Source organism: Aquarana catesbeiana, linkage group LG08, assembly GCF_042186555.1.
Source record: "Aquarana catesbeiana isolate 2022-GZ linkage group LG08, ASM4218655v1, whole genome shotgun sequence".
In the NCBI taxonomy this organism is placed as follows: Eukaryota; Metazoa; Chordata; class Amphibia; order Anura; family Ranidae; genus Aquarana; species Aquarana catesbeiana.
This window is the reverse complement of record NC_133331.1, coordinates 81,641,392-81,668,543: the sequence shown is the minus strand read 5'-3', so window position 1 is coordinate 81,668,543 and position 27,152 is coordinate 81,641,392. Positions and strand designations below refer to the sequence as shown.

General features: G+C 40.2%; 1 protein-coding gene and 1 pseudogene across 6 annotated transcripts in view; both read left to right on the top strand.

Moving 5' to 3' along the window:
- The window catches only part of BLNK (B cell linker), a 330,248-nt gene that overhangs the window by 278,507 nt on the left and 24,589 nt on the right, over positions 1-27,152 (top strand). For all 6 annotated transcript variants that reach the window (XM_073596065.1, XM_073596066.1, XM_073596068.1 and 3 more), the window contains 10 exons: positions 5,277-5,436; positions 10,102-10,343; positions 10,628-10,703; positions 12,105-12,179; positions 23,178-23,203; positions 23,348-23,370; positions 23,528-23,570; positions 25,308-25,341; positions 26,866-26,911; positions 27,042-27,069. In XM_073596065.1, coding sequence (XP_073452166.1) covers positions 5,277-5,436; positions 10,102-10,343; positions 10,628-10,703; positions 12,105-12,179; positions 23,178-23,203; positions 23,348-23,370; positions 23,528-23,570; positions 25,308-25,341; positions 26,866-26,911; positions 27,042-27,069 — 753 coding nt within the window. The remainder of the gene's footprint in view (positions 1-5,276; positions 5,437-10,101; positions 10,344-10,627; positions 10,704-12,104; positions 12,180-23,177; positions 23,204-23,347; positions 23,371-23,527; positions 23,571-25,307; positions 25,342-26,865; positions 26,912-27,041; positions 27,070-27,152) is intronic.
- LOC141105891 (testis-expressed protein 47-like) lies at positions 13,953-16,517 on the top strand (annotated as a pseudogene).

The following is a 27,152-nucleotide window of genomic DNA, read 5'->3' as shown; positions in this document are numbered from 1 at the left end:
TTAGCAGCGATATTCGGCCACTAGCAGGGCGGTTTAACTCCTGTCATTTTAGCGGCCGAGAAAAGGTTAAAAACCCACCGCAAAAAGCGCCTCTGCAGAGGCGCTTTGCCGGCGGTATTGTCACGCTGCCCCATTGATTTCAATGGGCAGGAACTAGCAACTTTTTTCCTGTCCTGCTAGCGCACCACTCCGGTGTGAAAGCCCCCGGGCTTTCACATTGGAGACACAGCAGCGGCTGTTTCGGGTCGGTTTGCAGGCGCTATTTTTAGCGCAATAGCGGCTGCAAACCGCCCCAGTGTGAAAGGGGTCTTAAACATTTGCTGGATGTTTGTTTTTTGTTTTTTTGTTGTTTTTTTGATAGCTGTGAGTGAGCAGAGAAAGGCTCTGCATTTGTGACATGAATGAATTGTGGAAGTGCCAGATTAAGATCATGAGGGGGGTTGAACCGAGATCGCAATTTTTTTTTTTTTTTTTAAACAATTATTTATGCAGCTCTATATGGTGCTTTTTCAATGGACAAATACTGGCTTACCTTCTGAAAAATTGGGCCTTGGGTGTTGGTGGTGCCACTACACTGTAACCCCTCATAGATACTCTTGTTGGGTGCAGAAACGGGCCCTGCATTGAAATGTTAGATCAAAAATTGTATGTACATGCCCCTGTTAAACAGGGCCAGAAAAATTGGGCCTTGGGTGGTGGTCGTGCTCTAAACCAAAACTTGTTGGAAGCTAGCATCATCAAGATTGAGGAGGAATAGGAAAGTCAGCATAGGCAGTCTTCAAGGGATCCCACATCCATAGAAAATTCAATTGGTTACATCAGCATCAGGTGCTTGATAGCTGCTGATCCAAGACTGATTCATTTTTATGAATGTGAGCCTATCAACAGAGTCTGTGGACAGGCGCACGCTCTAACCCTTTACAAACCCTCCAGCAGCACTGAATGTGCGTTCAGAAAGAACGCTGGATGCAGGACAGGCCAGTAGCTAAATTGCATATTGAACAAGTTCTGGCCAGTGGTCCATCCTCAAGACCCAGTGGATGCTCTGTTGGAAAGGTCTCCAAGTCTGCTCTTGCCCCTAGATATTCCTGCACCATGTAATGCAGACGCTGGCGATGGTTGCTTGAACCAATCAGAACTTGGTGCTAAGGACTGAAAAATAGTTTAAAGGCATCGGTCAGCCGGCCACCTTCTCCACCGTTCTTCCTTTTGAGTCTCAGAAACACGTTGTCCAGCACCAGGAAATTGTAACCTCCTAGGGTCTGGAAATGCATTGCACAAACCTTTCTTCAAGCCCTCCTGAAGATGTTTCATCCTCTGCTCCCTCTGCAAAGGCAGGATGAGTTCTGCAACCTTACCCTTGTAACGTGGATCAAGAAGGGTTGCCAGCCAGTAATGATCCCTCTCCTTGATACCACAAATCCTAGGTCCCTTTCACAGGCTTTGCAGAATCAGGGAGGCCATGCAGCGTACGTTTGCAGAGGCATTCGATTCTGGGTCACTTGGGATCACATGATCTGTAACTACCTCCTCCCAGCCACGTACAACTCCTTGGGTTTCTGAGGACTGAAAACCATCCCTTGAAGATTGCTGCTGAGTGTTATCCTCTACATCCATGCTGACACAATCCTCCTCCTCATATTCCTGTGTGTTTGGCGGACCCTCAGGAATGCTATCTGGATAAAGGGGCCTTGAGAGGTAAGGAAGTCCTCCTCCTCTTCCTCCCGCTGTTCTGCCTCAAGTACCCTCTCCATTATTCCACGAAGCGTGTGCTCCAACAGGAAGACTAGAGGGATAGTGTCACTGATGCACGCATTGTCACTACTCACCATCCTTGTGGCCTCCTCAGATGGTGACAGGACAGTGCATGCATCCTTGATCAGTAGCCACTGGTGTGGCGAAAAAAAGCCAAGCTCCCCTGACCCTGTCCTGGTGCCATACTCGCACAGGTACTCATTGATGGCCCTCTGCTGTGTGTGCAGCTGCTGCAGCATTGCCAACGTTGAGTTCCTCCTGGTGGGCATGTCACAAATGAGGCGATTGGTGGGCAGGTTGCATTCCCTTTGAATGTCAGCCAGACGAGTACTGGCATTGTATGACCGGCTGACTTTTCTGGCCTGCCTCAGGAGATCCTGTAAGCCTGGGTACCTGCTGAAGAACTGCTGCACCACCAAATTCAGGACGTGTGCCGACCATGGAACATGGGTCAAGTGTCCCTGTCAGAGGGCGGAGAGAAGGTTGGTGCCATTGTCGCATACAACCATTCCTGGCTGAAGCTGGTGTGGAGTCAACCACCTCTGAGCCTGCCCCTGCAGAGCTGACAGAATCTCTGCCCCAGTGTGGCTCCTGTCCCCTAAGCAGACCAACTTAAGCACCGCATGGCATCTTTTTGCCTGACTGCTTGCGTAGCCCCTTGAACGCTTACGGAGCACTGCTGGTTCAGAGGAAGAGGCCATTGAGGAAGAAGAAGAGGAGGGGGTGGAGAAGGGAGCTGTGGCAGAATTACCACTAGCATTTTGGAGGTGTAGTGGTGGAACAAACTTCAATAATACTGAACCCTACCAGCTGAAAAGGCAGCAGTTGCAGTGCTAGCAATTTGGCCATGCTAGCATATAGACGCTGAGCATGTGGATGGCTGGGACCAAATTTCTTTTTATGGTTCGGCAACTGAGACAGGGAAATTTTCCTGCTAAAATCAGATGGTGGTGTACTGCTAGCAGATTGGCTGCAAGTACTTGGGACACCTATTGCTATACCTTCATTCCTCTCAGTGTATGTCTTTGAGAGGACTGGAAGTATAGTGGGGTTGGACATCCCAGATGAGGAGCAAGGAGAAGTATGCCTTTTTCTTTGATGTGGGTCTTTCCAGTGCTGTTGCCAACGGACTGCATGGCAGGTCGTCATATGTCTGGTCAAGCATGTGGTGCTCAAGCACCTGTGGAGCTCTGCGGTGTAATGCAATAGGGTGGCTGCCCATAAGCAGCCCCATAGAGGACATCCTGCCTCGTTGGAGTTGTGCCTCCTCCTCATCCTCCTCTTCCTCCTCCTCCTCCTCCTCTCTTCTCTCAGGCACCCAAGGTACCGCAACAGTACATGTTGGCATTCATGGTTCCCTCAATGAACTGTAGCTCCCCAGCGTCAGCAGCACTCATGCAGCCCCAGACCATGACATTCCCACCACCATGCTTGACTGTAGGCAAGACACACTTGTCTTTGTACTCCTCACCTGGTTGCCGCCACACACGCTTGACACCATCTGAACCAAATAAGTTTATCTTGGTCTCATCAGACCACAGGACCTAGTTCCAGTAATCCATGTCCTTAGTCTGCTTGTCTTCAGCAAACTGTTTGCTGTTTACTGTTTCTTGTGCATCATCTTTAGAAGAGGCTTCCTTCTGGGACAACAGCCATGCAGACCATCATGCAGTATTCGGCGTATGGTCTGAGCACTGACAGGCTGACCCCTCACCCCTTCAACCTCTGCAGCAATGCTGACAGCACTTATATGTCTATTTGCCAAAGACAACCTCTGGATATGACGATGAGCACGTGCACTCAACTTTGGTCGACGATGGCGAGGCCTGTTCTGAGTGGAACCTGTCCTGTTAAACCGCTGTATGGTCTTGGCCACCATGCCGCAGCTCAGATTCAGGGTCTTGGCAATCTTCTTATAGCCTAGGCCATCTTTATGTAGAGCAACAATTTTTATGTAGAGCAACGATTCTTTATCTTTATGTAGAGCAACAATTCTTTTTTCAGATCCTCAGAGAGTTCTTTGCCATGAGGTGCCATGTTGAACTTCCAGTGATCAGTGTGAGAGCGATAACACCAAATTTAACACACCTGCGACCTTGTAACACTAACGAGTCACATGACACCAGGGAGGGAAAATGGCTAATTTGGCCCAGTTTGGACGTTTTCACTTAGGGGTGTACTTACTTTTTCTGCCAGCGGTTTAGACATTCATGTGTTGAGTTGTTTGAGGGGACAGCAAATGTACACTGTTATACAAGCTGTACACTCACTACATTACATTGTAGCAAAGTGTCATTTCTTCAGTGTTGTCACATGAAAAGATATAATAAAATATTTACAAAAATGTGAGGGGTGTACTCACTTTTGTGAGATACTGTATACATATATATATCAAATACACTGCCACTAACTGAATAACCTGCCTGCTTAATCTAACTCAAGCTATCTCTCTGTCCACTCCAACAACACTACACAGGGCCACTGCCTTATATAGTGTGGGGTGTGGACTTAGTCCCCCTGAGCCATGATTGGCCAAAGGCACCCTGCCTTTGGCCAATTATGGCTCTCTTAGCAGAGGGTGCTGCGATTGGCCAAAGCATGCAGGTCAGGTGCATGCTTTGGCCAATCATCATACAGCAATGCACTGCTATCTCAGTGCGTTATGGGGCGTTCGGTGCTCGAATTTGCCATGAGCGCCCCATAATGTTTGCTGTTCTGCGAACGGGCGAACACCCGATGTTCAAGTCAAACTTATGTTCAACCCAAACTTCAAGCTCATCCCTATTTCAATGGATTACATTATTACACCACGATATTAACATGCCAGATCACCCTAGAAAATCTTTCCTGACCCACAGGCAGTGCTACCAGGCAGACTCAACAAAGGAGGAGGAATGGCATTACTAAAAAAAAAAGGTCCCTTTAATCCATTACCCCTTGCATATCTTCTTAAAAGAAATCCTTTCACTCAGTAGACATAGCCTGAACATATGTGGTAAAAGGTGGCATGTGGCACTCCCTGTAGATACGAGGGGTCTTCAAAAAGTTTCCTCACCTTTATACTTTCATTGGAAACGGTGGGGGTGGGAGGACTGGTAATTGGTCGTGTCGGAGAGTGTCATGTGACTAGTTTGTCTTGCAAGCTGGCTGACCTTGCAGTTTAGTATGAGTTGTCATGCTTTGGTGAAGATGGCTGCAAAACTTATTAAAAAAATAAAGTACGGAAACTTTTTGAAGAACCCTCATATGTTTGTAATATAGCTGTTTTATTGTTGTGTTGTTTTGTTTTTTTGGAGTAATCCAATTTTTAGTCTATGGGCAGCTCTCCCCCTCCAGAGTCCTGCTCTTGGTTCCAGCAGCTGAATAGCAAACATTGCACAAAACTGTGCTCAAGAGGATTGTAAACAATCCAGTACATGTATCTAGGCACATGTAAACCCAACCCAAAAATAAATTGAAACACATTTATGAAATTCATGTTTGTATTTGTTTCCAATTTTTTTGTAATCATTTATTTGCAGGGGAGTGACTATGAGAATCCCAATGCCCATTCTGATGGTGAGGAAACATATGTGGATCCTACTGAAGAGCAAGATGAAAGCTATGAACCTCCACCAAATGAACAGGAACCTAGATTTACCCCATCCTACAGGTTCACTGACAGAAATGGAGGATATGCTGGTAAGTTGAGACTCCCTACAAACTGTCCAGTAAACTGTGGTGTTGATTTACTAAAACTGGAGAGTGCAACATCCGGTGCAGCTCTGCATAGAAATCAATTAGCTTCCAGGTTTATTGTCAAAGCTTAAATGAACAAGCTGAAGTTAGAAGCTGATTGGGTACCATGCACAGCTGCACCAGATTTTGCACTCTCCAGTTTTAGTAAATCAACCCTCATGCAATGCATAGGACCAAGGATAGTGATTGTGCCCCAAGCAAGGAAACTAGTTATGCAAAGAACACCTCCTTCCCCACAAAGTGTACCAGAAACCATTGCAACTATAATCTTTTTTGTAGTTGAAGAATATTATAGTTGTGCAATATCTATAGTTAGGGAGGATAGCAGGGATTATGGAGCTGTCGGTCTGTCTACTCAAGACATTTATTTTACTTATGGGTGGATGCTAGTTGGCTGGAGCAGCCATTGACATTTCAGGGCTCATGCACACGTGCATATAACACGCACTGCCATTCACGTCGATACACTGTTTTAAAGCATTAAAGTGCTTACTTTTTCCACTTTTTTCAAACTTTTGTTTAACTCTATTCACAGCAGCACATTGCAATGGCCATTGTAACACATCTGTTTATGCTGTGCTGCAAAAAACTGCAGCAAGTGTACATTTTTCCTCATTGAACACAAATTCAGTGCTTTGGCGTTAACTGGGGTGGGCAACTACATGGCAAATGAGGTTTAATGTGGAAAAATGTAAAATAATGCATTTGGGTGGTAAAAATATGAATACAATCTACTCACTGGGGGGAGAACCAAAGCTAATAAAGGGTCTGGAGGATATTAGTTATGAGGAAAGGTTGCGAGCACTGAACTTATTCTCTCTGGAGAAGAGACGCTTGAGAGGAGATATGATTTCATTTTACAAATACCGTGCTGGTTACCCCACAATAGTGATAAAACCTTTCCGCAGAAGAGAGTTTTAATAAGACATGTGGCCACTCATTAAAATTAGAAGAAAAGAGGTTTAACCTTAAACTGCTTAGAGGGTTCTTTACTGTGAGAGCGGCAAGGATGTGGAATTCCCTTCCACAGGCGGTGGTCTCAGCGGGGAGCATCGATAGCTTCAAGAAACTATTAGATAAGCACCTGAATGACCGCAACATACAGGGATATACAATGTAATACTGACATATACCCGGTAATCACACACATAGGTTGGACTTGATGGACTTGTGTCTTTTTTCAACCTCACCTACTATGTAACTATGTAACGGCAATATGATCTAACAAAAGAAAAAATTGGGCATAAGATACCCCAAAGGTCAGACTTTAAAGGCACAATGGACAGTAATAGATATAAAATTAGATATTTTATTTATAACAATATGTGGTACAAAAAGCAAAAAAAAGGTAAAGAGTTAAAAACATATACACAATAGATGACAAAGATGAACATGCATAGTAGTAAGCCCCTGTGCGTCATCGCGTTTTGCTGTCTAGCTTAGTGAGGACACGCTCAGGGATTGTTGGAGAAAAACATGTCTCACCATCTAAAAATAGAACACATAAATAAGACTTCATATAATAGCAATGTGTGTTAAAAAATGGATCATCATCATATCTAAGTGACATATATGGCACACATAGAAATACCTTGCAAAGGAGTCCATGAGAGTCTCACCCGTTAGGCTTCAAGTATTCTCATTATATATTATTTCAAGTACTTGGGTATTCATAGGAGAAAGCCAACTAGGACAATTCACATAATGACATAAGTCATGAAGAAAACAGAAGACATTCCAAATGTTCAAACAAAAATATATGATGAAATAGAGAAATACTCACTAGCTCAGAGTGCCACATGGCATCTGTATTATCAATATTAGCAAATGGAAAAACAAAACCAGATGAGAGAAGAAAGGGGGGGGGGTAAGGACTTGGACACAGAGCCAAAAGCCTTAGTAATATGAGCATATATTTATGAAAGCCATGGCATCTGATAATACAGATGCCACGTGGCACTCTGAGCTAGTGAGTATTTCTCTATTTCATCATATATGGTATTTTTGTTTGAACATTTTTTTGTTTAAACATTTGGGATGTCTTCTGTTTTCCTAATGACTTATGTCATTATATGAATTATTCTAGTTGGCTTTCTCCTATGAATACCCAAGTAATTGAAATAATATTTATGAGACTACTTGAAGCCTAGCGGGTGAGACTATCTCTCATGGACTCCTTTGTCGCTTAGATATGATGATGATCCATTTTTTAACACATGTTGCTATTATATGAAGTCTTATTGTGTGTTTTCTATTTTTAGACAATGAGACCTGTTTTTCTCCAACAATCCCTGAGTGTGTCCTGATGAAGCTAGACAGCGAAACGCGTTGATGCACAGGGGCTTACTACTATGTATACTACGCATGTTCATTTTTGACATGTATTATGTATATGTTTTTAATACTTTACCTTTTTTTTGCTTTTTGTACCACATATTGTTATAAATAAAATATCAAATTTTATATCTATTACTGTCCATTGTGCCTTTAAAGTCCAACCTTTAGGCTATCTTATGCCCAATTTTTTCTCTTGTTATATCAAATTCCAATACAGATGTGGTCATAGGAGTGTTTCCTTCATATTTATTCTATATGTAACTGGGCAATAGTAATTGCTGTTTCCTCGTGTTGAGCCTGCGTTGCTCAAATCAGATCAGTGCAGCTCAACACACTAGGTGTGAATGGGTTCTTATATTTTTCAAAATCTCTTTTAGGGTAATTCTAATTTAGCAGTAGTAGATACTTGTAACGTGCTAGCCAGCGTTTGTTGTATTTGATTTGTATAAAGCCTGAGTAAGGATTCTAATGCCCTGTACACACGGTCAGAAAATGTGCGATCGGAGCGTGTTGTCGGAAAATCCGACCGTGTGTGGGCTCCATCGGACTTTTTCCATCGGAATTTCCGACACACAAAGTTTGTGAGCTTGCTATAAAATTTTCCGACAACAAAATCCGTTGTCGGAAATTCCGATATGTGTACACAAATCCGACGCACAAAGTGCCACGCATGCTCAGAATAAATTAAGAGACGAAAGCTATTGGCTACTGCCCCGTTTATAGTTCCGAAGTTACTTGTTTTACGTCACTGCGTTTAGAACGATCGGAAATTCCGACAACTTTGTGCGACCGTGTGTATGCAAGACAAATTTGAGCCAACATCCGTCGGGAAAAATCCATGGATTTTGTTGTCGGATTTTCCAATCAACGTCCGACTGTGTGTACGGGGCATAAGGGGTATCAGAAGTTTGCATTTTTTTTTTAATTCTTTTACAAAAAAAGTATGTTGCATAGATATACAAGATACAATGAACTTTCAGTATTCACACTGATACATACACCGCAAGATAGTAGTATAAACATTGAAAGCTATTTGCAAACTAGGTGCATAGCTAGTCCAAACAAGGAGCAAACAAGATAAATGTACCTGTGTATCACCTTAGCGACAGGCTATTTTTCCATAGAAAACTGTTTATCTAAAAAAATTATCAAGAGTGAGGTGGGTGGTAAAGAAAAGTGGGCAGGGTAGGACTTACAAGCGAGTCCTAGGGAGAAAGGGGGGAGGTGGTAAAAAAAAAAGAGTATAGAGGAAAAATGGAAGAGAAAAGGTAAACATGGTTGCTGCAGTCACTACCTGTGGGATGCATTCAGTGACTACCGTCAAGAGCTGCTTATATTCCTGGGAGGGTAGTTCCATCCAGTAGTACCACATTATGCTTTCATCTCTGTGATATAGCGTTGCTGTTAAATCTTCCATAAAATGAATTTGTGCAATTTTAGAAAGCCACACCTGGATGGTAGGGGGTGATTCCTGTCTATAGACCAGAGGTATACATGCTCTAGCTGCAGTTTACTAAGTGGATCAGTAGAGATGGTTTGTAATGTTTTCAAGATATGAATATTGGATCTTTAATAACTTAAGTTATCCAATAAAGAGTAATGCTAATTTAAAATAGGACTTTACTTTAGCTCATTATAAAATTCACAAGAATATTAGAAAAAATTCTACCAAAGTTTCATTACAGTAAAAGTCCATACATTGTAGAAAACCCCCTTGTAGTGTATATTTTGAAAATTATGTCTTTCCAAATATATCTATAGTTCTATTTTTCTAGATAGTTTTCCTCATACTCCAGGCCACTAAAATGCAGTTTCAAAGCCCACCTCGTGCATCATGGCTTAGGAGAGAGATCTATAGCAGTGCAAGCCTCCTGGCTGCAGCACCACCATTGGTAACACCATTACACGTCCCCTGTTGCACTTTTGGAGCAGCCCTGGTAACAGCCATAGGATTGGTCAACACTTACTAGAACTGCAAGACCAATCAAACTGTGGCCCAGGCACAAATGGAGCTGTGGATCTCCCACAGTTCCTGGGGTAACCACAGTCCTGCTAATTCATGCAGAGAAAGTGTTCTGTTACTTTGCATTTGGGCTGCTATCGGTGTAGAAATGACTAGCAACCAGCACAACAATTTAGGTGCCCACTGATACAAATGGACGGATTGGTCCCTTCAATGGCCACTGGCATGTCATAGGCTTTTTTTCTTTGAACTGTCACACATTACAAAGATTAAAAATAATATGGATAACTTTTTTTTACTTTCTGAAGACAGGAACCAGGCACCAGCAAGTACCCCAAATGAACCAAGAAATATGCCTACACGACCGCTACCTAAACCAAATGAATCCTTGGCAAAGCCCCCATCAACCTTGCATCAAGTCAGTCGTTTGCCTCCTCCAAGCAGATCTGTACCCAGTCCATTGCCAAAGCCAGCTGTAGCGACCAGACAGCAGCCAGTATCAGTACTGCCACCAATAAGGAAGAAACCACAGCCACAGCATGAAGAGCAGGTAATGCTATGTACTACATATGAAAAGCGTATATGGTTATGCTATAGTTATTTTAACATCACATGACAAATAGTTACTAAAAGTGAATCCGTTTTTCTTTTGCTAAGAATGTTTGTTTTCACCACATTTTTTCATGTATTCATGTTCATTGAACGTGCTCTTTTTTGCTAGTTTAATAAAAGGCCCTATTATTAAGACTAGGTATTAGAATGCGATGAGTGTAGCTTTCAAAATATTTGGAGATTAGAAGCATCCCTCACAACATGCATTATTACTAATTTCAGGACTACGTGGTGCCTGGCGATGAGGAAGAAGATGATAATTATATTGAACCTACTGCAAGTCCGGAGCCCTATAGGCGTAAGATCTTCCATGTTCATCAATTGTACAGGGCAGCTTTAAAATCTCACGGGGCATGAAAACCTCAAGGTTAATCAAAGTTGCTACAACAAAGCCAGTTCCTACAACCCCCCTACGTTTCTATTCACTGAAATTTTCTACAAAATTATGATTTCTGATCCTCTTTAGTATAACATATCATCATTACATTTGGCACTAGAAAGAATGTGCAGTTTTCCAGTTACAAATCAAGGTGGTATCTTCTTGAAGTAGATCTAAACGGAAACACAAAAATCTCACACTATTGCTGGTTAAAAAAAACAAACTAATCTATAACCCATTTTGACGCAAGTAAATTTGTGGTCACTTTAAAGTCCCAGGTACTGAGTCTCCTGTCTTCTTCGTTGAGGAGGAAGATGATCCTTCTTTTGGTGTCCATGTCACTGCCTGGGTTATGTCGACTTTTTCTATTGGCTGTCCAGTGGTGGGGTCCCCTCGGGATCCAGCAGGCTGCAGTAGCATGTTGATATCAGGAAGTGGTGACCGATGGTTGGCATAGACTGCAACGCTGGATCACCAATAAGAATCACACCAGCAAGGGATGTGGATTTAGGGGAGTTAGGAAGCTTTAAAACATATTCCATTTAGTACAATTGAATTACTAAATATATGAAAAGGGGATGGGAGGTATCTGTGCCTGGAGATAGACTTTAAAATGTTAGACATTTTTAGTGGAGTAATGAAGGTTTAGAACTTCTGACAATGTTTTATTGCTGTGTATGTTTTCCTGTCCCATTTTAGGGACAGGAAGTGAGGTAAAATCTCCTTAATGGGGGTCACATTTAAAAGCTACAGAAAATATAACTCTTTCTCACTCAATCCAAACTATAAAAAAAATGTCTGCAATAAGGATTTCAGTAGCCCCTAAATAGTTTTAATATAAAATGCATTATACAAATCAATAAACATAGAGGAGGTAAGCAAATTTGATGGTGAGAAAGTCTTGACATCACTGTGAGGTTTATCAGCAGTAAAATTAGTAAGAGATAAAGGGATCCTGAAAATTCTGAAAACTCTTATGGGAAAACAAATAACATTGCACGGTCTGGCATACTGTAATACTTTGAGCCCAGTATTGATGAAGTGGCAAAAAACCATAGGAAAAGAAAAATAGAGTAAAAATGATAGATTTCCACTGTGTTACATGTGCAGCGGTATCTGCTGAGCGAACATTCTTTGACTGCCCAAGGTGGCCTCAAACATGCCAGTAACACTTTGTCTACTGTTGTAACCCAGAGACCAAGTACAGTTAAAAAATGATATGCCTTCTGAACTCTAGATGGGTTCTAGATGGGTAGTTGGGTGATATTTCTGGCCTATGTGTAAATATACTGATTTACAAAGATATTTTTATTTTTACAGCTCCCATTGTGAACAGAACCAATAAACCTGGCCAGTCACCCATTACAAGGTCTTCAAAGCATACAGAAGAACCAGGTACAACACATATTAAGAGTGGAATTCCAATCAAATGCTAAGCCTAACCCTACTCCCACCCCGATTCAAAGCCTATTCTATCTATTCTGTGAAAGGCAAGATCTGTATACTGACCTATTCTGAGGCCACTCCGGTCCAGTTGCACGATCAGGTCCCAGCACTAGCTTAAGTGTAGAGGGGGACAGCTGATATTGGATGCCCGGTAGTAAGCCTATAGGTGATGTCACTGCATAGGCTCTGCAGCTGATGTCGGTGATCTCTCCTCTTCACTGAAGCCAGCTGCTGGAGAGGTCATGTGACCGAATCAAATCATTTGTGTGTGTGTGTGTGTGTGTGTGTGTATATACTATAAATTAAAATCAGATATCTTTATTACAACCTATTCGGTATAAAACAACATATAAGAACAAGTTGAACAACATATAAGAACAAGTTGATTTCAAATAGGCATCAAACATAGTAAAACAGTCTGCCCCAAATATGGTGGATTAGGCCCCCCCCCGGCAAAACAGGTGAATGATAACATTGGATATATCACTCAGTCGGGGAGATGCTGCAACCTTGGATATCTAGATCCAAGCTTGACATGTTTCGCACACTGAGCACTTCTTCAGTAGCTTATACAGTAAAACCTTGGATTACAAGCATAATTCGTTCCAGAAACATGCTTGTAATCCAAAGCACTTGTATATCAAAGCGAATTTTCCTATAAGAAATAATGGAAACTCAAATGATTCGTTCCACAATCATTTATTCATAAGTCCTTCCGTTTATAGTCCATATAAAAAGATTATAGCAATATGATAGGTTGTGTAACCATAAAATGTCCATCCACAAATGGAAGCCTCCACAAGGGGATTAGAAGCAAAATCGAACAGGAGCTACAGAGTATAAAAGAGAAGAGAGACACCTCTAAGTGTAGCAATATGGTTACATTTAATTAAGGTACCACATTTAGCAACTCACATGGTTGATGATTAAAACAACCACATAAGTATGCAGGCATCCGGGGTAAAGCTATCCACATAGACCATCCCCCGCACCGCTGGCTCTCACTGCTGTCAGTCTGCAATCGTGACCGTGCAGTAGTGCCCTGTAGTAGAGCGATCTGAAAGCGAGGCTTGAACCGCTCATGGAGCGCAGCGTGGAAGGGACGACGTCGATGGCGGTGCGGAGGATGGTCTATGTGAACAGCTTTACCCCGGATGCCTGCCTACTTAGATGTGCCTGTTTTAATCATCAACCATGTGAGTTGCTAAATGTTGTACCTTCATTAAATGTAAGCATATTGCTACACTTAAAGGCACATCTTTTCTCTTTTATACTTGTATATCAAGACAAAATTTATTTAAAAATTTTGCTTGTCTTGCAAAACGCTCTCAAAAACCAAGTTACTCTCAAACCAAGGTTTTACTGTATCAATGTCTAGATAAATAAGAACAATAAATCGGTACATAGCTTTGTAACATTGGATACAACCAATACATAGATTTCTTACATTTACAAAATAGAATGTGTATAAATAGCACATGAGCATGTGGAAGATCTGAGCAATCTCAACTGGGTCATATTGCAAAATACCCTTGGAGTCAGAAACTGCATGTATATTTTTTTCTGATTGCTGCATCCTCCTTCAATCCACATGGCAATAAAGTGTGAGCTTTATTGCCAGGTTTGTAGAATCTCTGCCGAATAGATGTTTATTTTCTTATAATGATATTATATAAAATATAACAAAAGAAACCTAAAAGATACAAATCTTAAAGATATTTTTATTTATTTAGGTAATATATATAAAATGTATGTGATATGTTCAGTGAAGCACATTATGATATTTTTGAATGCCTCAATTTCACATGAAGTTGGGTTTCACAGGACCACTTTACTAAATATAGTAATGGTATGATAGATCTTAATATGTAACCTGATGTCCTTTAAATCTCCAACCTCAGTGTAAAGCGTAAATGTATTTTATTGTGATAGACCAACACAAAGTGGCACATAATTGTTAAGTGGAAGAAAGGCCGTAAATAGTTTTTAAATTTTTTTACAAATAAATATCTGAAAAGTGTGGCATGCATTTGTATTCAACACCCTTTACTCTGATACCCCTAACTAAAATCTAGTTGAAACAATTGCCTTCAGCAGTCACCTAATTAGTAAATAGAGTCCACTTGTGTGTTATTTAATCTCAGTATAAATACAGCTGTTCTGTGAAGCCCCCAGAGGTTTGTTAGAAAACCTTAGTGAACAAACTGCATCATGAAGGCCAAGGAAAACACCAGACAGGTCAGGGATAAAGTTGTGGAGATGTTTAAAGCAGGGTTAGGTTATAAAAAAATATCCCAACGTTTGAACATCTCACAGAGCACTGTTCAATCTATCACATAAAATGGAAAGAGTATGGCACTACTGCAAACCTACTAAGACATGGCCATCCACCTAAACTGACAGGCCGGGCAAGGAGAGCATTAATCAGAGAAGCAGCCAAGATGCCCATGGTAACTCTGGGGGAGCTGCAGAGATCCACAGCTCAGGTGGGAGAATCTGTCCACAGGACAACTATTAGTCGTGCACTCCACAAATTTGGCCTTTATGGAAGAGTGGCAAGATGAAAGCCATTGTTGAAAGAAAGCCAAAAGAAGTCCTGTTTGCAGTTTGCAAGTAGCCATGTTGAGGCCATAGCACACATGTGGAAGAAGGTGCTCTGGTCAGATGAGACCAAAATTGAACTTTTTGGCTTAAAAGCAAAACGCTATGGAGTGGCGGAAAACTAACATTGCACATCACCCTGAACACACCATCTCCACTGTGAAACATGGTGGTGGCAGCATCATGTGGTGGGATGCTTTGTTTCATCAGGGACAGGGAAGCTGGTCAGAGTTGATGGGGAGATGGATGGAAGCAAATACAGGGCAATCTTAGAAGAAAACCTGTTAGAGTCTGCAAAAGACTTTAAAACTGGTACGGAGGTACACCTTCCAGCAGGACAACGACCCCAAACATACAGCCAGAGCTACAATGGAATGGTTTCGTTCAAAGTATATTCATGTGTTACAATGGCCCAGTCAAAGTCCAGACCTAAATCCAATTCAGAATCTGTGCAAAGACTTGAAAATTGCTGTTCAGACACTCTCCATCCAATCTGACAGAGCTTGAGTTATTTTGCAAAGAAGAATGGGCAAAAATGTCACTCTCTAGATGTGCAAAGCTGGTAGAGACATCCCCAAAAAGACTTCCAGCTGTAATTGCAGCGAAAGGTGGTATTACCAAGTATTGATTCAGGAGGGCTGAATACAAATGCACACCACACTTTTCAGTTTGTTATTTGTATAAAAGCATCCTGCCGCAGCCTCCAGCATGGCTTCTCATCACAGACGCTTGTCTACCCCAGAACTCCCCTATATCTCGGTGCTGACTGCAGTTCTGGAGACACAGCATATGAAATCCATCAATCACAGACTCTTCTATGCAGCGAAAATCTCTCCTGAGGGGACCAATTACAAAGATTTTACAGATCACTGCGATAAGCTCTTGAAAAAACTGCTGAAATCCAACCTAGGAGAGTCCATCACTGGCTTACTGCTGATTTATCCCACCTGTGTCATCCACATCATTGAGTCTAGCAGTGAAATCTTGTTTGGAATTATTCAAGATTTAGCCCACATTCAGAGGGACGATGTAAACTCACTTCTTCAGGAGGCCAGGATATTTGTAATCTCCCACAATATCTCCAGCAGGCTCTTCCAGCAGTGGGATTACCACAGAATGGGGCCGCAGTCCAATTATACTCATGACGTTACACAAAACCAATCAGAGCAGGAGGTGGCAGAAAGTTGCTTCACAACATTGCTATAGCTCGGGATCTTCTTGTCTGAGATTCTACAGCCTGGCAGTAAAGGTCCTGGAGAGGATCTGCATGGGTTGGCATCTGAACTGTGTGTCCAAGAAGAGACCATCCATTTTCTCCTCAAGTCTGACAGGTTTCTGAAACCAGAAGAGTTCCTAGCAATGTATGACAGACCAGTGAATGTCTCCATTCTATCAGATCAACTCTGGCCAGCCTCTCAGCACTTTTACCTATAGTTGCCATTTTGATATCTCCTGCATCCACCACAAAGCTTACCAGTTTCTACATCAGAGAAAATTGAGTACTGTCCGTGTACTTTTTTAATTTGCACTAACAAACAATTTTTCAGGACAAGCTTTCAGGGTGTGTCCCCTTCTTCAAGGTCCAAGCAGTACTGATTCACAATTTTTTAAGCAGAATGTTAAAAAAAAAAAAAAAAAAAAGAAAACACATCTCTGAGGGACAGGAGAGAGAAAAAAAGAAAAACAGACACATACAAATCAATGGTAATAAAGATAGCAGCAGAGTTAGTGAAATAAGATGGAGGGAGAGCTATAGAATGGAGGGGGATTATAGTCACAGAGGGGGTCGTAAAACTTTAGTATAATGTGTAAGGAAACCAATATCTAAATTCAGGCCATTATTTTTGGTGTCAAAAAGAATTATCATTCTTAGCTCAAACGTTTTCCTTTCCTGGATAGTTCTGAAATTCCCTTTTAAGAACTAAAACATTGAGGTCTTCTATAGTGTGGTCCGGTTGTGAGAAGTGATGTCCCACAGGTGTGCATAAATTGTCTTCTTTATGTTCCTTGATGGTATGTCTGTGCAAATTTATCTTCGCTTGCAACTTCTGTCCTGTTTCACCAACATAAGATCCTTTGCTGCACCTTTTGCATTGGATGAGGTACACAACATTACTGGAGGTACAGTTGTAGGATCCCATGATATTGAAGGTCCCATTTGTGTGTGTGTGTGACACTTTTGGATAGATTGATCTGGTTGCATAGTTTGCAGCGTTTTTTATTGCAGGGTTTGCTTCCATTATTTGTGACTTCATAATCGGAGTGAAGTTTCCTGCTGATTAGTTTGTGTCTGAGGTTGGGTGGTTGTCTGAAAGCCAATAATGGGGGTTGTTGGAATATTCTTTTTAGAGTTTCATCCTCTGTTATAATGGGTTGTAAATCTTTGATTATCTTTTTGATCCCTTCAAGTGCTGGGTTGTATGTGGTGACTAGAGGTACTCGGTTATTTGTTTTTTTCTCTGTGTATTGGAGGAGATTTTCTCTTCGGGTTTTCAAGGCTGTGTTTATGCTGTTGTTGATGGTTTTGTCTTTGTAACCTTTCTGCCATTGTTCTGAGATGTTTATCTCTGTCTTCTGGGTCTGAACAAATTTGGTGGTATCTGATGGCCTGGCTGTGTATGATGGCCCGTTTAGTGTGTTGGGGGTGAAAACTGGAACTGTGGAGATAGCTGCATCGGTCAGTCGGTTTTCTGTATATCGACGTATGAAGCTTGTCATCCCTGATGTATACTGTAGTGTCTAGGAAGTTGACGTGTGTTAGAATAATCCATTTTTAGTTTAATAGATGGGTGATAAGTGTTGATCAATGAGAAGAATTGGTTTAGATTTTCTTCACCTTCAGTCCATATCATGAAGATATCATCAATATAGCGATAATATCTGTATGGCTTTTGTTGTATGCTGTTCAGGAATTTGTCCTCCAGGTCAGCCATAAATAAGTTTGCATATTGGGGTGCCAGTTTTTACATCAAAATAGTATTTGATTGAATGCATGTTAAAATATGGTACCATGTAAATAAAGCTTGAGTTGTATTAAAAAAAAAAAAATTGAAAAGCATTTATCATTTTCCTTCCACTTCACATGTATGTGCCACTTTGTGTTGGTCTATTACATAAAATCCCAATAAAATACATTTACGTTTTTGGTTGCAACATGACAAAATGTGGAAAATTTCAAGGGGTATGAATTCTTTTTCAGGGCACTGTGTATATAGATATATATAATCCCATACTTCCACCTACAGAAGATTTGTGGGTGCCAAGCACTCGATGTCTGTCAGCACCTGCCGATTGTCGGGGAGAGATTCAGAACGCAGTTCTGTAAATAAGGCAGAATTCCATTCTGACAAGGGGGAAGGGATGGATTCTGTGTTTCTGCAAAGCAGGGACTCAAATCTATCTCTTCCCCTAGAAAAAGCAGCACACATCGTAAACACAAACATTGGTTAGGCACACAGTTAAACATCTATGGCGATCAAAGGGTTAACCCCTTCCCAGCCAGTGACATTAGTACAGTGACTGTGCATATTTTTAGCACTTAGCACTGATCACTGTATTAGTGTCACTGGTTTTTTTTTTGTTTTTTTTTTCAAAATTGTCGGTCTTTTTTTTTTTTTTTTTTTTTAAATAAAAAACGCAGTGGTGATCTAATACCACCAAAGAAAGCTTGATTTTTTTGGGAAAAAAATGACAAACTTTATTTGGGTACAGCATTGCATGACCGTGCAATTGTCAAAGTATCGCAAAAAGTTGCCTGGTCATGAAGGGGGGTAAATCTTCTGGAGGTCAAGCGGGAATACTCGGCTCTCCTTCTTCCCATGGTTCTGGTCTCGGCAGTAGTGAACAAAAATCATTGGTTGTAAATCCTGCAGAATCTAGCACTTCTGGGATTGTCAGATTTCCAGAACCCTACTGGGCTCAGTGGCTTGAGCCACCGCTTCTCTCTCTTGTATTGACGTAGGGGTTGGTGGAAACCACAGAGGACCAGAAAGTCAACACTCCTGGAAGTATTAAATTCTGTAGGATCTTCAGCAGGCAATTTCTATTCATTACTGCAGAATTTGGCACATAAGCAGTAGAAAAACTAAGAATTTGATGTCATGAGGCACATGATTGTACAGCTTTTTATTTTAAAACACGGTCACTTTAATGGCTTATGTTTATATATTGTAGTTGCAAAAGGATTGTTCTAGTTTATCATTAATGGGTGTGTCCTCCTAAAGCTGATATTTTATGCTTAGGATAGATGCCAGTAGATAGAATCACCCATCACTTCTCACTCTTTGTAACTCCAGCAAATACAATCACTGCTCGCTCACCTTCTGCTACAATTACCCATGCTCCCCTCAGGATTTTATATTTTAATTAACATTAAAAATAAGTTCCAGGCAACAAGTGAAACCAATCAGTGAGTTTCCAATGCTAACCAGCAAACAATCTGGCTATGCTAAAGAGAAAAAGTCCCCTTGGACTTCTAAGAATAATAAGTCATTCTGCAGATTGAAACTGAAAGGTAATTTTAATGGCCGTAAATTACAATATAGGTCGCGTCTGTTTAATTTTTAATAAAACTAGTTTTATGTTAAATGTTTAAATATATAACATTTCAAATAATAAGTGATACAATTTTAAATCTCAGCTCAGGTTAATGTTCATCTTTAAGGAAAGAGCTCCATCCAGTGGCAACCAAAGCTTATTTTTTAGGTGAAAGTGAATAAAGTGCCGTGCTCAAAATATATTATCCAAAAAAACAGTGTACCACAAAAATTGTTTGTGTCTAACCCAATTTAAGAATAGTTTTTGAGTTGGATTTCACCTCTCCAGGAGCGCATGATTGTAAAACATTTATAAAGCTTATTTTGTGTGTGTGTGTATGTGTGTGTATATATGTGTATATATATATATATATATATATATATATATATATATATATATATATATATATATATATATACACATACACACACAGTTGTGCTGAAAAGTGTACATACCCTGGCAGAAATTGTAAAAATTTGGCATTGATATTGAAAATATGACTGATTATGCCAAAAAAACTATCTTTTATTTAGCAATCACATGAAGCCATTTATTATCACATAGTTTTTGGATCCTTTTTAAATTATAATGATAACCAAAATAACCCAAATAGCCCTGTTCAAAAGTTTACATACCCTGGAATGTTTGGCCTTGGTACAGACACAGAAGGTGGCACACACAGGTTAAAATGGCAATTCAAAGTTAATATCCCACATTTGCGGCTTTTTAGATCACAATTAGTGTCTGTGTATAAATAGTCAATGAGGCTAGACACTGAGCCATGAGGAGGTAGAAAAGAACAGTCAAAAGACCTGCGTAACAAGGTAATGAAACTTTACAAAGATGGAAAATGATTTAAAAAGATATCCAAAGCCTTGAATATGCCAGTCAATACTTTTCAATCACTTAAAGGGATAGTTCACCTTTACCACAAAACTGCCTACGCAGATAAGGGGCATCTGTCGATAAAAACAAACTGTGCAACTCTGACTAAAGTTGAATAAAGCCCTTGCTAGAAGTGTAGGACATTTACACATGTTATAAAGCCTGAATGGAATGCTCCCATGATGTTGCTAAGTACTCCCAGGACGTTGCTAAGTAAGGCCTAGTTGTCACTGCTCATGTCCACCATCGCAGGAGTGAGTGCTCAAAAGCTGAGCTCAGAGCTATTGCATCAAGGGAGAGAAAGCGTATGTGAGGGGGTTTGAATCCGAGAAAGAGCTACCCCTATGATGGTAGAGGTGAGCAGTAATGACTAGGCCTCACTTAGCAATGTCCTGGAAGTACTTAGCAACGTCCTGGGAGTATTCCAGTCAGGCTTCATAAGGTATGTAAATGGCCTACACCTATAGCAAGGATATTATTAATTTTTAGTCAGAGCTGCACAGGCACTTTTTTTTTTGTAAAGGTGAACTATCTCTTTAATAAGAAGTGGAACATTTGGGGATCTCTTGATAGCAAGCCAAGGTCAGGTAGCTCAAGAAACATTTCAGCCACAACTGCCACAGGAACTGTTCAGGATACAAAGACAAACCCACAGGTAACCTCAGGAGAAATGCAGGCTGCTCTGGAAAAAGATGGTGTGGTTGCTTTTAAGGAGCACAATACGATGATACTTGAACAAAAAAGAGCTGTATGGTCAGGTTTCCAGAAAGAAGTCTTTACTGTACAAGTTCCACAAAAAATCCTGGTTACAATACACCCAACACCTTGACATGCTTCATTGACTTTTTTGTGGCATTGGAGCAGTAAAGGCTTCCTTCTGGCAGCTCAACCATGCAGCTCTTTTTTGTTCAAGTATCGTTGAATTGTGCTCCTTAAAAACAACCACACTGTCTTTTTGGAGAGCAGCCTGTATTTCTCCTGCGGTTACCTGTGGGTTTTTCATTGTATCCTGAGCAATTCTTCCGCCAGTTGTGGCTGCAATCTTTCTTGGTCTACCTGACCTTGGCTTGGTATCAAAAGAGCCCCTAATTTTCCACTTCTTAATGAGTGATTAAACAGTACTGACTGGCATATTCAAGGCTTTGTATATCTTTTTATATCCTTTTCAATCTTTGTAAAGTTTCATTACCTTGTTACGCAGGGCTTTTAACTGTTCTTTTCTACCTCCTCATGGCTCAGTGTCTAGCCTGCTTAGTGCATCCATGTGAGAGCTAACAAACTCATTGACTGTATACAAAGACACTAATGGTGATTTAGAAAGCCACAAATGCGGGAAATTAACCTTTTAGTTTCCATTTTAACCTGTGTGCGCCACCTTCTGTGTCTGTACCAAGGCCACACATTCCAGGGTATGTAAACTTTTTATCAGGGTCATTTGGGTGATTTCTGTTATCATTATGATTTTAAAAGGATCCAAAAAACATGTTATAATAAATGGCTTCATGTGATTGCTGTCCTTAAATAAAAGATAGTTTGTTTGTTTTTTTGGCATGAGCAGTCATAATGTTAATGCCAAAATTTCACAATTTCTGCCAGGGTATGCAAACTTTTGAGCACAACTGTATGTGTGTATATGTGTGTGTATGTTATATATGTATATGTATGTGTGTATATATGTGTGTATATATATATATATATATATATATATGTGTGTGTGTGTGTGTGTGTGTGTGTGTGTGTGTGTGTGTGTGTGTGTGTGTGTGTGTGTGTGTGTATATGTATATATATATATATATATATATATATACCGTATATACTCGAGTATAAGTCGAGGCCCTAATTTACCACAAAAAAATTGGGAAAAACTTATTGACCCGAGTATAAGACGAGGGTGAGAAATGCACAGCTACTGTAAGTGGAAAAGAGGGTCAACAGTGCCCATTTGCATGTCTCACTGTGCCCATTTGCAGCCATAGGTCCCCTGAACTTCAAACTCGGTAGTTAAGGGTTCCTAGATGCCCCCTAGCTGCAGCCAAAATTTGGGGTCTCTGAACCCAAAGGGTCCCGAAATGACATTGCTGCAGATAGACACAGTTGACTGAATTTGGGGCCCCGTATCTCGGGGCCACTTAGTGGTAAGAACCCCAAATGGTGTGCAAACACAGTGGAACTAGCACCATAAAATTTCCAAAGCTGGGGTTTCTAGCGCCAAGTGGCCCCGAGATACAGGGCCCCGAAAATCAGTTCAGAAAATGTCAAGTACTTTTCTGCAGCAGAGAATGACATTTTCCGAACCGATTTTGGGGCCCTGTATCTTGGGGCCACTTAGTGCTAGGAACTTCAGCTTTGGATATGTTGTGGTACCAGTTCCACTGGGTTTGCACACTAAATTTGGGGTTCCTAGCACCAAGTGGCCCTGAGATACGGGGCCCCAAAGTCGGTTCGGAAAATGAAATTTTTTGCAGCAGAAAAGTGCTTGACTCGAGTATAAGTCGAGGGGGGCACTTTCAGCACAAAAAAATGTGCTGAAAAATTCGACTTATACTCGAGTATATACGGTGTGTATATATATATATATATATATATATATATATATATATATATATATATATATATATATATATATATATATATATATATATATATATATATATATATATATATATATATATAATGTGTGTGTGTGTGTGTGTATGTGTGTAATATATATGATCACTAATGCACAGCCACAGAGTGACATCAATGCTTTTTCTTTGCAGTTTTGACTTGCTATGTGGAGACCTCATTTACTGAAATTTGTATTTATTTTTTATTGGTAGCTATAATAATATAAGGACATAATAAAAGGTAGCTTGACCTTCATATAATCAATATACGGTAATATAATTCAGCTGAAATTTTAATTTTTATCTCTCTCTCTTCCAGATCATTATGAAGTCCCTGAAAATGAGGTATTGTTTTTAACTTAAATGTACTTTTCAAATGTAAATTTGTAAGAATAACAACTATTGATTATTAGCGGGAAAATTGTAAAATTGTATCAGTTACCAAATAAAAGAAATGTATTTTGATTAATCATGTTTTTTTTATTTTAGGTTAAACCCTCTCCCCCTGCAAGGTACGTAGTTTCCTACTCTTGTATAGATGATTCACTTTTAACATGTCTACAAAGGGTTTTAATGAACTTATATTATTCATAACCACTATTACAAGTACATTTTATTGATGTCTATTAAAAAATATGACAAGGGTTTATTATTTCTTGTGTCATGTAGAGAAGCAAAACCTGTGTCAAGAAGAAAGTCTCCACCAAAACAGGTATGTCCTTCATGTTAAAGTATAACTAAACCCAAGAACGTTTGTTTATCTTTTTTCAAGTCAAGAACCTTTTCAGCATGTAAAGAAAATACCTGCTAATTGTGCAAGAAATACAGTGTCCTTTTGTTACTTCCAATGAGCTGAACTGGCAGTAAAATACCATTATAAATGTATAATTCCCCCTACATTTAATGAAGAAGAAGACATGTTTGAATTTCAGCCTGGGTAGCAAGCATGGCTCCTTCCATAGATACAGTGAGGCATGAGTATAGCTACCCTTGGACAGGTGGTACTCCCAGTATGACCAGATGAAAATAAAAAAGGAAAAATCCTGAAAAAAGAAAACAAATGCAGCCACCACTTGTAAGGGCTGCAGTATATTCTGACAGGCAAAGCTACCTTCTTAACCACTTTGTGGCCACCCACCCGCATTGTACTGCAGACGAGCAGCCGCTGTTGGCAAAGTGACGTACTGGTATGTCGCTGTCCATTTCTGGGCTTAGGGCACACGCAAGCGCACCCCCCCACCTGACTCCTGCTGTGATTATACACAGCGGGAGCCTGTCAGAAATCATTGGCCGGGACATGCTGATCGGCTGTGTACATTTACATCCTCAAGCTGTGTGTTGACATTCAACACAGAGCTCTGTACACAGGGAACTATCTCTGTGTTTCTCATCCCTGCAAAGTAGGAATGAAAAACTTAGAGACCATTAGTAAAAAGCAGCACACTGTACGCCTACTACACATAGTTAGGCACATATTTAACCCCTGGATCACCCCAAATGTCAACCCCTTCCTAGCCAGTGTCATTAATACAGTGACAGTGTATAGTATTGGCACTGATCACTGTATTAATGTCACTAGTGATGTCAGACTTAGTTAGTCAGTTCCGCCCAGTATCAGTTAGTGTCAGATCGTCCGCCACAGTCCCATTATAAGTCATTGATCACTGCATTTAGTATTATAAAAAATAAAAAAAATTCCAGTATATAAAAATAGTTTGTAGGCGCTATAACTTTCATGCAAACCAATCAATATACACTTATTGGGATTTTTTATCAAAAACATGTAGCAAAATACATTTTGGGCAAAATTTATGAAGAAATTAGATTTTATTTTTTTATTTTTTTTTTTTATTGGATATGTTTTATAGCAGAAAGTAAAAATATTGTCCTTTTTCTTTTACATCGCAAAAAAAAACAAAAAACAGTGGTGATCAAATACCACCAAAAGAAAGCTCTATTTTTGTGAAAAAGATGATATATATTTCATTGGGGTATAACGTTGCATGAACGCACAATCACCAGTTAAAGTAGCGCTGTGGCGAACAGCAAAAAATGGCCTGGCCATGAAGGGGGTAAAATCTTCTGCAGCTGAAGTGGTCAATACTGCGCTTCTTAATATTGTGCACTCTTTCTTGCCTCCTGCGTAATCCTGCTGGCCAGTGAGGAAGTCCATCATAGTGATGGGCCAATAGAAATGTGTGAAAGGCAGGAGGTAGCAGCGAGCTCTGAAACTACCATGAAGTGTTGGAAATTCACCTGCCAGAAATGCTCAGCATTCATCTGTAATTGCAAGGTATTAGAGGTTGCTGCATGTATGTTTAGGCACCTCCTAGGTGCACTTCACTTTATACCTGCAGCATTTTACATGTAAAACATGTTTAATTTTGTATAAATCATTCTGTAATTGGAATGTTCTAAAATTAAAAATTCAAAACTGTTTCTATCTTAGGAGCCACGGATCACGTGTGACAACTTTGATGATAGTAAGTAACCATGTTTTGTATACCGTTGTGCAAACAAAACATGCTTTGCAAACTCTTTCTGGATTTTTGAATTTTGTTGTATTTTAAAAGTATTACAATTTTATTTTATTTTTAAATTGGCACTGATAAAACTATATGCAATTACGATGTGGTTTTCATTGTCAACCATGTATTTGGTATCAGTACCTTACTTTAAAATTAAAGCCTAAATTTGGTTAAAAAAAGTGTTTTTCATTCAATTGAACGAAAAAAATCTATGAATGGAGGAGACTGACCTTTCAGTCATTCATCCACCCATCCTCCCATCCTCCATTCAGAGATTGTTACACTTTGTAATTTTGCACCTAAATGCTACAGGAAATGTCTGATGCCGCCTTTCTCTGGGATAAAATATTATACACTGCAATCCTTAATAATGTAAAAAAAAGAAAATTACACCATTTACACCAAGGTCTTCAGGGGTGATCTCTGGATTGATGTTTGGACTTGTTGCGGTCTTTTACAGACCTTGAACTTTATCACCAAGTGTTTTTTTCACCCTTTGTTTTCACTTTTACGTGTACAATTTAATATATTTTTGTCACTAATAATTTATGAATCTACAGTATTCGTATCACTGCACTTTTTTTTTTTTACACTATTGCCGTGTACACACGGGCGGACTTTTCGACCGGACTGGTCCGACGAAACGAATACGTCGGACAATCCGATCGTGTGTGGGCTTCATCGGACCTTCAGTGGACTTTTTCAGTCGAAAATCAGAGGGACTTTAGATTTAAAACATGTTTCAAATCTTTCCAACAGATTCGAGTCCAATTGAAAAATCCGTTCGTCTGTATGCTAGTCCGACGAACGAAAACCGACGCTAGGGCAGCTTTTGGCTACTGGCTATGAACTTCCTTATTTTAGTCCAGTCGTACGTCATTCTGTTCGAATCCGTCGGACTTTGGTGTGATCGTGTGTAGGCAAGTCCGTTCGTTAGAAAGTCCGTCGTAACTCCGTCGAAAGTCCGTCGGAAAGCGCGTCGGACCTTTTGATGCCGAAAAGTCCGGTCGTATGTACACGGCATAACTTTAGTTCAATTTATGTCAGTTGATGTGTTAGCAGCTTTATTTGCCCTCCAAGCGAAATTGCTTACCCTTTTTTAATCGTTATTAATAACTACCAAAGTACTATAATCTTTTTGAAATAGAAGATGCGCCCCCCCCCCCCCCCCCCCCCAGTAGATATATTCCAGCCCACTGAATATTTATTTCATTGAATTCAGATCAATGTTTCATTCAAGTTTGACATGCCTGATGTAAACAAATACATGAGGGTGTGGGATAGAGTGTGCAAAAAAGGGGGCAAAAAAAGAATGAGTGCACTTTTCCTTTAAGCAAGGCCTTGATGTATAACAAACACAAAATCCTGGAGTAATTGGGGGTCCCTTCTTGATAAACATAACATCAATAAAGTTCTGCATTTTTATATTTTTGAATAAGAGTGGATAAAAATAAATGAAGGCTTTCTTTTTTTAAACAGCTGATAGAAGACCAGAGCCACCCATGAAACCTGCCCCTCATCCCCGGTATGTATGTATATTATTCAGGTCTACATTTGTTTAATAAAATTGGAAAAACAAGAGTCTTATCCTCCTACTGAATTATTCAGCTACATGTATATTAATCTATTTTCTTGCTTTTTTTATAATTTTGCAGAAAACCAAAGCCTGGGCCAACAGCACCAGTAAGTTTGTACACATAACTTAGAATATAAGCATAGTTTGCATCCTTTGTAGAACTATAGTGAACATGGTACAGTATAAAGCA